General features: G+C 43.0%; 1 protein-coding gene across 4 annotated transcripts in view; it reads left to right on the top strand.

Moving 5' to 3' along the window:
* The first annotated feature begins 1,459 nt into the window (after positions 1 to 1,459).
* ehbp1 (EH domain binding protein 1) overlaps positions 1,460 to 12,715 on the top strand; it is a 171,882-nt gene continuing 160,626 nt past the window's right edge. For all 4 annotated transcript variants that reach the window (XR_013507199.1, XR_013507200.1, XM_071897739.2 and 1 more), the window contains exons 1-2: positions 1,460 to 1,802; positions 2,314 to 2,785. Coding sequence is in view for 2 of the 4 variants with exons in the window: in XM_071897739.2 (XP_071753840.2) it covers positions 2,682 to 2,785 (104 nt within the window). In the remaining 2 variants the exon portion in view is untranslated. The remainder of the gene's footprint in view (positions 1,803 to 2,313; positions 2,786 to 12,715) is intronic.

The raw sequence follows: 12,715 nt of genomic DNA on the forward strand, positions 1-12,715 counted from the left end.
ATGAGCAGGGGGTGTTTTACGTCCTCTCAACATGTGAAGAAGACCCCCTCTCCCCCCCGGTGTGCAGCATCACAAGGTTAACACTGTAATTTATGTGACAGAAACAGGAAGTGGAAGTGGTCCTCATTAGCCCAGACCTGAGGCGGTGAGCGATGAGGCTATAGGGGCAAGAGATGAGCTAAGTGTCTGTTTTCATCCACAGGCTTTGAAATCAGTCTGCCACTTAGGCCTGCTGTATTATTTATGGAATTCTGTCACATTGCTTTCCTAGTGTTGCACAAGAGATTCAGAATAAAATAAACATGCAGTCGCCTCTGCATTCAAAAGGCAGGATAGATGTTTTCTTTTCTCTTAAATTAAGGGTGTGATTTCAAAATGAGATATCCACCATTTGAAAAACCAACACTTTCAGCCAAATGATTGACAGCAAAAAACTATATGAGAAAAAATCAATAATGATTAAGTATTGTAGGTAACCAACGGTTGACCAAATGATAACACTTTTACAGACTGGGTTATCAAAATTTTAAAGATATTGAATGATAAACTTCAGCTAATGATTTTTTTAAATTAATTTATAGCTTGGAATAGAACTTTTCAATTTGTTCTGGGGACTTTTAACTACAACAGAAGAGCTACTTGAATCGACAGATTATGTGTGTTAGTAAATGGCTATTTCAAAGGCTAGGAGTAGGCTAAACACTGTTTTCTTTTATTATGATATATATAGTTTAGTAGAGTACTGTAATAGCAATACTGCATAATAAGACTGCTGTTCTGGAGCCTATTAAGGCAACAGCAAACACGCTTTGATTGACAAAACAAACATTCTCAGGCAAAACCAGAGCCAGAAAGCGTTTTATCTAAAGGCATGGTGAAGGATTAAATGTCTTTGATGGATGTTGGATTTGGCCAATGTGATAACAACAATCTCGAAATACCTCATGAATCAGTAAACAATCCGTAAATGGCACATGCGTCGCACCAATGGGAGATTCCCGGGGGCGTTTCTTTGCCGTCAGTACACCAGTCATCCAGGCGGCAGGGAAATGATGGAGAGGCGAAGCTGCGTCAAGCTAGCCAGAGAAAGCAAGAACATAACCAAACGTAAATTGATTTTGTCTTCAAAATAAAAGCGTACATTTTGTCACTTCTAAAAAGAATAATTTAAAATTGGAGTGCACATAAAATGCTGTATGAAAAGGTCATTTTGGGGGTAGAAACAATTGTTATTAAAGTTGATACATATTCCTCCTTACATATATACGTTGTCCTCGATTTGTTACTTGGTGTTATTCAAAACACATTGCAACATACTGTATTATCGTCTATGAGGGTTTTATTTTGAAAATCTACGACCGGGCGCAGCTTTTAATTGTGTCTAGCTTGACACTGTGAAAGGAGCAGAGCGGTGTGTGTGTGTGTGTGTGTATGCATCGGACTAGTCGGCTGTCGGAATTTACGCCTGGGGTCGGAATACTTTTTTGTTTACTTTTTGGACAAGCTCAAATAAATGTCTCAGATTCAGCTCTGAGTCTTCGAGTTTGCGCTTACCCAGGGAGCAAATGAGTCTGCTGGCGAGCAACTGTTTCCGCTCTTGCCATGTTATGATAGCTAGCCATCGCTAGCAAGCTAGCTAACTGTATGGCTGCTGGTACCGTTGCAAAGAAGGTGATAATTAGCTAGCAAGCGGGCTACGCTTGCTCGCCTGCTAGTTTGTTACAGGCAGTCGGACAGTTCGCCTTCTCTTAACACAGCTGATAAGGCTACTTAGCGGATGATGCGTTTGATATTATAACAAGGTAAGTGTCAAACTTAATTTAGTTTCACATGTTAACACACTAGCCTAGCAGCTGAATCATTCCGGTTAGCGGAGCACAACGGCTCAGACTATTCCCTGGAACAGAGACATTCGACGGAATATTCCATGTTTACAAAATATCTATCTGGGTCTCAGTCTCAGGTGGTATTTCTGAATGAAGTTTGCCTAAATTGTATGGATAACATAACTTGTTCCGTGCGTTGTTATTACCTCTCTGTCACCATTACAGAAAACGAATCCATAATTTATTATCAAACATACTAAGTTAGCTAGCACAGACTTGCCACTCCAGTAAATAGCTCCCGGCACGCCGTGTTGGCATCGGCGATGCTATTACCGGTGGCAACGGAAAAGTTGCTACACGGACAATGCATCTCTCTATCGGGACGGGCAGTGGAGTAAGTTGGCGTCTAGATCAGGGAGGATACTCCGGAATGCCAGGACTTTACAGCCTGGCTGTTGCTCTACTGACTGTGTCTTTCTCTTTTCAGGGTGCTCAGCAGAAAGGAATATTATACACTCAGAGGATTGCACATCTTGTCCTATGAAATTATGGAGTGATTTTCCTGCTAACACCATGCGCGCCGTCAAATCAGACCTCGACCACTGCTGCAGAGATTCCGTGTCTACTTGGATTTATCAGGCAGTTTGTGAAGACCAGCAGCTCGGATTGGATGCGCAGTTTATCTTCTTTTTTTAATGTGCTCCCGGTGAAACATTAACTATGAGTCTACGCGGGTTGAATTGTTTCGGATACATATAAACATTCAGCCCCGAGTGTGAATTCGTGTAAAGGAAGCCCAAGGAGGGAAGCCTAGGACGGGACAGGTACACAAAAACTATCCGTTCCTAAAGAAACATGGCCTCGGTTTGGAAAAGATTGCAACGTGTGGGGAAGCATGCATCCAAATTCCAGTTCGTGGCTTCATATCAGGAGCTGATGGTGGAGTGCACTAAGAAATGGTGAGTTGGGATACAGGCAACCACAGTGCTGTCATTTAAGCCCCATGAAAACTATGTGTCTCTGTCTGTGTTGGAATGCTGAGCTGGTTCCTGGTGGCCATAATTCACACACAGTCTCCTTGGTGTGCGGGCATGTCTGCATGTTGGGAGGGGCCCGGGTGCCTTGTGAAATTGCTATGTTAGTTTTTTTGTGCCCCAATGCTGAATTTGTCTGGTTTGCGTGTTGGCGTATGAATAAATCGGGCGGCAGGGTGCACCAGTGGTTTAGAGAGATCATTCTTCCTCTGGAGGGCCTGGGTTCAAGCATCCACCCTGCCGAAGTGTCCTTGAGCAAGACACTGAATCCCTACTGGCTCCGGGGCTGCTGTTGAGTAGTTGATCCTCTCACCTGCCTGAAGGGGGGCAAGCCAAAAGAGAATTTCCTTACGGTGTCAATAAAGTATCACAGTATTATTAAATACGATTCTACTCGAGTGTGCCAATAGTCAAGTGTGTAGAAAGGAATTACATTGCAGGGGCTTATGCTGCGTTCAAGGCATATCGGATTTACCGTAACTGCCAACTGGGAAGAGCCATTCACATCAGCCTCCTGATGGCAACTACAAGTAGGATATGTGGGAATTTTTTGTAGGCTCCGATGTCTCCCACTTGGCGTCATAAATTGTGCAAATGTGTCAACACAGGCGGCAAACTTGGCAGCGATTACGCTGATGCCACTACAAGATAATACAAATTCAAGTTGTCAGTTATATTCACACCAATACAATGAACTTGACTTAGAAAAAGGTGAGCAATATCTGCTGCAGGTCGTATATGGGTTGATTTTTATATTGATAAATAAAAATGATTTTGGATGTGGGCGGTTTAATAAGATAAACGTGAATGCTGAACACTGAAAGTTGTAGCAACCAGACGTCATCCCATTATTCCACTTCTTCTGAAATGACTTGAACGCGGCATTTGACCCTATGACCGCAAGAATTGAGCACTCACTAACATTAGTTGTAATGAAAGTGTATGTGTTTTTAATAGTTTTTATGTCTCAATTGAACGACCTTTCCCGCTGCTTCAGCTTGTAGGTATAAAATTACGACCCAAACATATGTCTGTAACGAAGAATGAATGAATGCTATTCAATAAAAGGGGAATGGGGAGCTCTCAGGTAGGTATGTTTTCAGTAGTGAAGATAAAGAGGGGAGATAGTTGCACACACTGCGCTTTAGCCAGCAGGTATGTGTCCCGTAGTGAGTAATGAGTGAAAAGCAGGGGGTTGGGGAGTGAGGATGTCGCCTGGAGACATGTATTCTCAAGCGGCTTGCCTTAGGCGTGACTAACACAGACCCACAGAGCTTCGACCTGGGACAGATGTTAACGTGTTGGAGAATGGAATGAGAAAAATGTACGTCTCTTCCCAGAGCAAAGGGTGGTGGGTGGGCTCAGAGCTTAGTCAGTAGTACGCCTTGTTTTGCAATCTGAGCGGGGATCTTATATGTATTTCAATGGAAGAATTTGATATATAGATCGGTTGCTACTTACTTCATTACTCAGTTGGAGTTTATTCAAATATTTATGCGATACAGACTAGTTTAAAGATGTCCGTCATTATATGAAGGTTGGATCATGCCCATTTCATGCTAGCAGTAGTGAGCCACTAGTCATTGTGTGATGGTATAGCGCAGCATAAATGGCAGCTTTACTGTACATTCAGAAAATAGGATGCAATGAACCTGTTAATAGAGTGTTTAGAGAGCTTCTGACCTGAGAATTGTGTGTGTGTGTGTGTGTGTGTGTGCGTGTGGATATGCAATATTTGGTTGAGAGAGTGTTTGGCGCAGGGTCTCCGCCTGCCTTGGAGTGAGTGCGAGTGTGTGTACACGCATGGCTCGGAGTGTGTGAGAGAGCACTGGCGCAGGGTTTCTGCCTTCCTTGGACTTCATCAGTACGGTATGTTATTGTTGCAGTGGAAACTTTCCATCTACGCTGAGTGGAAACAGTCTCCAGAGCTCAAATGGATCTCAAATCCTGAAATCTTCAGGAGTGAGTTTTGAAAACCTGCAGCCCTTTTATTGCTTTTATCAGAAAAAAGGCTTACAATTTGTGTTCTTGCGTAGGCTGTATTTGAGCACGTACGTACAGGTGTGGATGCTTTTAAATGTACATTTCACATTCACATTTTACACATTTAGCTGACAGTCTCACGCAGAGGGACTTACAATGAGCATATCAGTAGAATAAGCTTAAATTCCTAGATCGCTGACATTACAAACAACCAGGTCATTTCTGAGTGTGTGTGGTTATTCACATGTGATTCCCATGCCTGAGGTGTGATCAGTAGCTTAACTCCTCTAATCATGCGGTTGTGGTGTGAGCTTGCGTGAGCAGTTTTATCCAGCCAGCCAGACTAAACCTTTACATGCTCAAAGCTTCTGTGATGGTCTCAGGTAACGTCTTGGCCTCTCTCTCTCTGGAGGGAACCTCACTCCAGATGGGGCCCTTTTTAATTACATTTTTTACATTTTACTTAAGATGAGACTCCAATATGGAACAGAACGATCCTTACAATTTGCCAGATTAAGCAGAAAACATAATTAGGGATTTCTTTCTTTGCACATTCTGCTGAAGATCCTGCAGAACATACATGTACCATTTCACTAGAGGAGTCAGAGTGCAGGGGCTTCTGGGTGCGTCACCCGTGGAGCAGATGGGGTTCAGTATTTTGTTCTCGAGCTGAGCGATATAGCTGAGCGAGTGAAATGAACAATGAATGCCTCTACCCGCTTCGCCATCATATCCACACTAGACTACTAATTTTCTCGTTTAAATATCTTCTGAAAGCACCAATAGTCATGGCCAAAATATCCTCACATTATTGATGGTATCGAGGTATCGGGTCAAAAATATTGTGATATTTGATTTAGTCGTTATCACCCAGCCCTATTTTGTTCAAGGATATTTTGACAGGAATGGAAAAAAGTGTTGAGGGTTTGAACCTGTGACCATGCAGTTACTGGACACTCCCTTTACCCAGCAGGCCACCAAGATGCACTATGAGTGGCAAGGCTCTGAAATCTGAAACACACCCATTAACCCTGACTTGACCCCTGACTCACCAACCTCAACTAAAGGATCATAAGGGCATCATGCTTCAATTAGTGGCATGCTAGTGGTCAGAAAAGGAAACTTATGACGAGCTTTTAATTCCAGACTTTAGGGCATTTCTGTATTATTAGATGGTCTACAGTGGTGAGAGACAGCAAAGATGGGAGAGTGAGAGAGGGGGGAAGGTGACGTGACAAAGCGCATGAGTCAAATCTATGATGATGTGAGTACATGCAATGTGCTTTGGCCCGCTGTACCACCAGGACAACCCGTGTTTTGTTTCTTTTTTTTTTAAGGAGAGTGGGCAGTCCACTCAGCTTTATTATCTTTATTCTTTATTGAGACAGTAGGAATGTAGTGACAAAGACAGAGCCTAGGGTCGGGGGTGTTTCTCCACATATTTTATGTTTGTAAATTAACTTTTGGCCTATATCTGTGGCCCAGTTCCTGTGGTCGGCTCCTCTGAGGAGTGGAGGGAGAGTTAGCATTCCACTCACACCCCTTTCAGAGTCAAATCAGACTCACCATTAAAACTTGATGAGCTCAGTGTCTGTGTTTGCCACTGAAATGGAGCACAGTATTGTAGCACTAGCGCAAGGCCTGTTCATGATATTTCATTAACATCTCTGATCATTTCTGTCGCTTTTCATTTGTGGTATGTGACCATGGTGATTCAGTAATAGATCATACCTCAGCTATCCACCTCCCTTGCCCTTCCTCATGTTTTTAAATCGGTCTTCCACCAGAGAGAGATGTAGCCAATATGAAAATGCATGCATCACCAAGCTGGCGATAACTGTGTTAACATCTGTGGACATATTGTGTGAATTGGTGCGCCCTCAAACAATTTTGATGCACTATGCTCCTGCATTGTAGCTAATTACTGTGCATTGCGTTGTTGTAGTATGTTTGACTTTGTTTGAGGCATCTGCATGAGTCTGATTTGAAAAGGGGAAAATTTTTTGATCCAAACTCTTTGAAAAGCCCCTGCGTCAGCGCACTAAGATATGGAGTGAATCTTGTCTTGTTTACCCTTGCATTTCCTGCCTGCCCCAAAACTCAATCCCTCTCCCTCTCCAGAGCGGTGATTGTTGAGATCTCACACAGTGCGGTCTTCAACTGGGCTGTAATAGCTGAAGACTGAAATATACAGTATAAGTCTCTAAATCTTGCATTTGCCGCCAAAGCCAGCGCTGCCGTGTTTCTGACTTTCTGACCTTTTCACTGGCACTGCTTTGAGCTGCTGAGCAGACAGGAAAAGACCACATCTTTATTGAGGAGTTGAGGCTAAATCCGCTATGTCTGTTTGCGATAATGGATACACACACACACACACACACACACATGCACGCCCTCTCTATTACTAGCACCACCTCCCTTTTCACCCTTTTTCTGATGGCTGCTCTTTCCTAAGTGGCTCTTTGCAGTACATTCTAAAGTGCGCCACAAAAAATCATGGAAATAGAAAATGAATTTGTCAAGATGAGATTTGAAGAAGTTTTGAAGAAAACCTGGGGAAAATACAATATTAAAGGCATACTTTCTGGGTGAGGAAGTATGCATTTAATATTGTATTATCTTCCTAATACAAACCAGTAGGGTTGCACATTTTTGGCAGTAATTCTGCATGATATTGCGATCACATGGTACAGGGACAGCAGAATCTCCCGTACAGTGCAAAGGGACAGTGGAAGACATGATTCACAGTCGTCTATACATATCGCACTACATGTATCTGTGCATTTAAGCAGCATTTAGTCAGTATAGCAGCAGCTGTGGGGGAGGTAATGAGTGGAGAGCTGTATTTAGGCTGCATGATTGTGGCTAAAATGATCCCCCAAATGACCTCACCCAAAAATGTTTTGCACTTTTTGTCACTTGAGCACATAATTTACTTAATTTACTTATTTACAAAGTGTAAATAAGTGTTTTTCTACATTGGTAAGCTTCAGTTTTGGACACACTCCTTACTGTTTTATATCAGTGTGTGGGTTGCTCTAATTTCCCTACAATTAGGCTACCTTCGCAACCAACGTACCTATAGCATTCCCCCTCAGGACTATGTGAAGAGTGCAAACTGCTTTCACAGTTGTATAAAGTGATAATCCGACAATTATTTTGTGAGATGTGATCTTGATTATTTGTCATGAGTAATTAATCTATGCTTCATTTTATATCTGTTTTATTGCACTTTTGGCGTCTTTTATCGGTATTGTGGCTTTTTTTAACTATAGAGGATGTTTTAAATGAAATATTTTGATGTTGCCAAAATGCCTAATGAAAGAAACTAAAATTGTGGCAAGTAGTTGAACATGATTAATTGTGCAGCTCTACTAATGAGAACTTTGAAGGTTGAAGTGGAGAAGCGGTTCAGTCGGTCCTAAAGACATCCTGCTTCTCGGGAACAGAATGAGGGGTCACATGGTTCAGATAGTCACTTAATTAAAACAAAAAGCTTTATTCTTTCAGGGAAGGCTCACTGAGCATACATGGTCTTTTTCAGCAGCGCTCTGCTACACTCTCGCAGATTCACACCTGGGAGCTGCTGTTGACCACCGAGCAGTTGGGAATTAAACTCCTTGCTCAAAGTCACCTCGACAATATTTGTTCAGGGAGAACAACTCACTTTCTCCACCCAGATTTTCCCAGCTGGTCTGGCGTTGGCATCAGCAACAAACCTCTAGCCTCCAGACTGCTGCCACCCGCAGTGCTTTAAAAACTGTTGGTTAAACTCGCCGTGGAGTTTGATGCGACGACAAGGGACGGGAATGCTCAGGTGGATGCCTTAAGCCTGCTTAAGTCCTCCTGCACACAGTTTGTCTTTCCTAAATATATGTCCAACACACTCCAAGTTTTTTGAAAAACAGGGATTTGGTGCTCGACAGTATAGGACAGAGGACAATAGTTAAACAAAGCACTTCATATAGACTACCCAAAGTAAGACACGTTCAAGTCTGCACGTTTATTCCAGGAGGGTGTACCCTCCTTTCGCAGTCTATATGAAATGCCCAGGCTTAGTTTGTCATTACTCTTGCCTCTCCTGGGAGATGGTGATGGGACTGTAGCTTAGTGGCTAGAGAAGCAAGCTTGTGACCAGAGGGTTGTTGGTTCAAATCCGCAGATACCTTGGGAAATCTGGGTGAGAGCAACAACCACCATCAAGGTGCTCTAGAGCAAGGCGACTCAAACCTGTCAAAACAGTAAAAGGCCGCACAACTCCCAGGTGTGAACTCTATGCCTGAATGCAACCCTCACTCACCCTGTTACTATTCCCCCGAGGCTGGTGCTCTGAGTGAGAATGTGTTTTGAGTCAGCTTGCCTGGGTAAATATGGGTCAAAAACATTGTCAAAAGCCGGGAGTGTCGTTAGCATTGACAGGCACACTGACTCATGTGTCAGGAGTATGAGCGTTATGCACTGGAAGTAACACAGAGACGCTATTGATTCCACTGTAACTCTAGCTCGCTACACGCAACCGTGGCTAATCAAGACAGTTGTGATTCCCTCACAGCCACACGACGTGACAGGGAAAGTTCAAGAGTACTGAGGAAGAGGTTTTCATATCAACCATCTGGGAAGTAACCCTGGGGGCAAAGCATCAATCATGTCACACACACACATACACACAAGGCATCAGTGATTTCAGTGTTGCAGGAGGGGAAGGGAGGGAGAGGGAGTCCCTAAACAGCACTCACTCTCACGTCTTTCACACACATACACAAACACGCTCTCACCATCTCTCACACACATACACTAGCACACTCACTCTCACCCTCTCTCTCTCTCTCACACACACACACACACACACACACACTCACACACTCACTCGGGGTAGCCTAGGTAAGGCTGCGTTATCTGCAGTTCCTCTGGTCTGACTGCTGACAGATAAATGGCTGTTGTCTCCGTCACGTCCCTCCTGTTTATATTTCAGCTCTCCTCAGGGAGTTCAATGTGTCAGAGCCACTCTTAAACTGATCATCATCACATAGTCTTCTTACACAGCCTGTTTAGTACTCCGAAAACAACTACTGTACTCTGCGGGGATGGGGGTTTTTCAGGGTTTCAGATTGTCAGGATTTCAGGACATGAAGTTATGTTTAATGGTATATAGCGATTTAAGTTTCCACAGTCAAGTGAAACATGTCATCCCCTGGGCCGATCAATAACGAGATTCATCATGCCTCAAAATTTCGTCCAAATCAGACAGGTGGTGACGCATTTATTGCCTTCAAGCATTGACTTTTTGACCTTTTAATTGTACCGTCCCCAGTGGGCCAATCAGTGTTAAGTTTTTTACACCAACAGTGCCACAATGTGTCATCCCTCCAAAGTCAGAATTGGTCCAATGGTGTCCGAGATATGACCGGAGATCATGTTTGATGGACGGACAGATGGATCAGCTTGACAGCTTGATTCATAGTCCCCCCCACCCCCCCACCCCCCCCTCCCATTTCATTGCGTGGGGTACAATAAACATAACATTTCCACAATATTGACAACATTTAATTTGGAAAATAGTCAAGATGTTGATCTAAACGCCATCCAAAAATGCAATAAAGTAATTTTGTTCCTCAAAACATTGACATTAATGATCGTGAGCACAATATCGAGCCAAATGTATGGGATTGTCACTTTAGCCATAAACTTGCAGCCAATGTACAGCTCCCTACAACACCTCCCTACACTGTATGCATGTGTCTTGAATGTACAGATGTGTAGGTATTAGATGTATGTATGTATGTACTGTAGGCTAATGTTACTCTTCATTGTACGTCTTGCACTGGACCTTTGCACTGTTTGCTCTGTTCTTGTGCCATGTGTGTCAACGATGTGTCACGCTCACGGTGACAATAACTGTTCATTGTCAATATTTCCCTTCACCAGTGTCACCAAGGCAAATCCCTGTGGATTAACTGTATTTGGAGTATAAACAGAATCTGATTCAGATACATTTTCAATGGGAGATTAAAGTATTTCTGCCTTTTCCTGCTGCTTTGTGTACCTTCTCCTATCTCGGCTCAGGGCTTCCTCTCTCTCTTTTCCAAATTCATTCTTTTTTAGGGATGTGATTAGGAAAACAAAAAAACAGCAAAGGCGTAATCTTCCCTTAAAGGTCAATTGGTGTCAGGAGACGGCCTCATAACTGGAAGGTCATGGGTTCAGTTCCTATAACTGTCAATATATGCTCATCAAACAGCATGATCCCATCAAACTGTCCTTGAGCAAGACACTGAACCCCTATCTCACTGTACATCGCTCTGAGTAAGTGTGTCAACTACATGCCTAAAGTGTAAAACGTATAAATGAACGGGAGTTCTGTTCTGAAAAGAAATCCTGTTAAAATCATACCACAGTTGAAGCATCATGCTGAAACTTGGCTGATGCCTCGCCCCATCAGGGGAAGTGACCAAGATGTGTCAGGCTGTGACATGTTGTCTTCTGGTGAGCATGTGTGTGTTATGGCGACCGTCCATCATCTCTCTGCCAGCGAAACATCATCTTGTGTGACGTGGCCCGCTACGCACTTCGCCATTTGAAGGCGTTGACACGTTCCTGAGGGCAAGTTTGATATTACCTAATGAGTATTGTCAACCTATGGCAACGGTTAGAGGTGAGCAACTAACAGGAGGAAGCAGTAGTTGGAGGTTATATGTCTGTCTGCCAACTGACAGTGTATGCATGAAATTCAGCCAAATGTCTCTCAGTGTACAATTGAAGTCCGTCACATTAAGGTCAGCTATAGAAACATATAGGAATATTCAGTGGTGCTCCGGTAGAGGACAGAATATGTCTGTTATGTGATTTGGGAGAAAATAAAATTATATTCATTTTATGTTCTGTTGTCCTTGACATAAGCTGAGAAGTGTGCTTTGTAGCAAAGTGACTTCCATTCCTGCTGATTTCTTTTAGTCAGGCGATTATGAAAGACTCAAGGTTTGATTCAGAATATTGTCACATTGGAAATATTGAAAGATTTAATTTATAATGTTTTCTGCAGCTTAATATAATATGGTGCAGTAAAACAATTTTCCTTCCTCAAATCATTGAGGCTAATAATCATGATTAATAATTGTGTCACAATATCTAGCAAAAAATTTAAGACATAATCATGCAGCCCTATCAGGAAGTCAAATGTCAGGAAATGCATAATCTCCCATTAAAAATAAATGGGAGTTGTGTGTCCAAAAAAACCACATCTGCGAAACTAGTGTTGAATGGAGAGTTTGTTCTGGTTTTGTGGGTGGGTTTTGTGCTCTGTAAACAAACGGTTTCATACTTGGTACTTATGTTGTTATTTTTTGTGCTCTTATCACTTCCCAAATTACAACATTTGCTGAGGATTTAAGTCAGCCGCTTGTTTTTAGCTCGCCTCTCTCCTCTCCTCTCAGACTGGATAGATCTCCTCATCTCTGCCTCCTCTTCTCCTGTAATTGTTTTCTTGCACCAAGCCCGCTGCTGTCATCTGGGGCGGCTCACACACTATCATTAGCGCTCTTCTCTCCTTTTTTTTTCTCTCTCTACCTCTCTCTTATCTCCTCTCCTTCTCTCTCTCTCTTACTCTCCCTCTCATCCTTTTTTTTTCTTTCTCCCTCTCCCTTTCTTTCTCTATCTCTTGATTGCTCGATCTCTCTTCCTCCTTCCTTCCCTCACTTGTTTCTCCGCCCTCTTTTTTTGGTAATGTCACTTTAACTGCTTTGCAGTGGAATCCACCCGACTGCAGTTGCTCAGTGCTGCAATCATGGATGCAGACAACACGCACGCATGCACACACACACCACACACAGAGTCTCTCAAGTCTGTGTGTATTCTTGTGCACACAAACACACATTA

This window comes from Centroberyx gerrardi, chromosome 15 (genome assembly GCF_048128805.1).
Source record: "Centroberyx gerrardi isolate f3 chromosome 15, fCenGer3.hap1.cur.20231027, whole genome shotgun sequence".
In the NCBI taxonomy this organism is placed as follows: Eukaryota; Metazoa; Chordata; class Actinopteri; order Beryciformes; family Berycidae; genus Centroberyx; species Centroberyx gerrardi.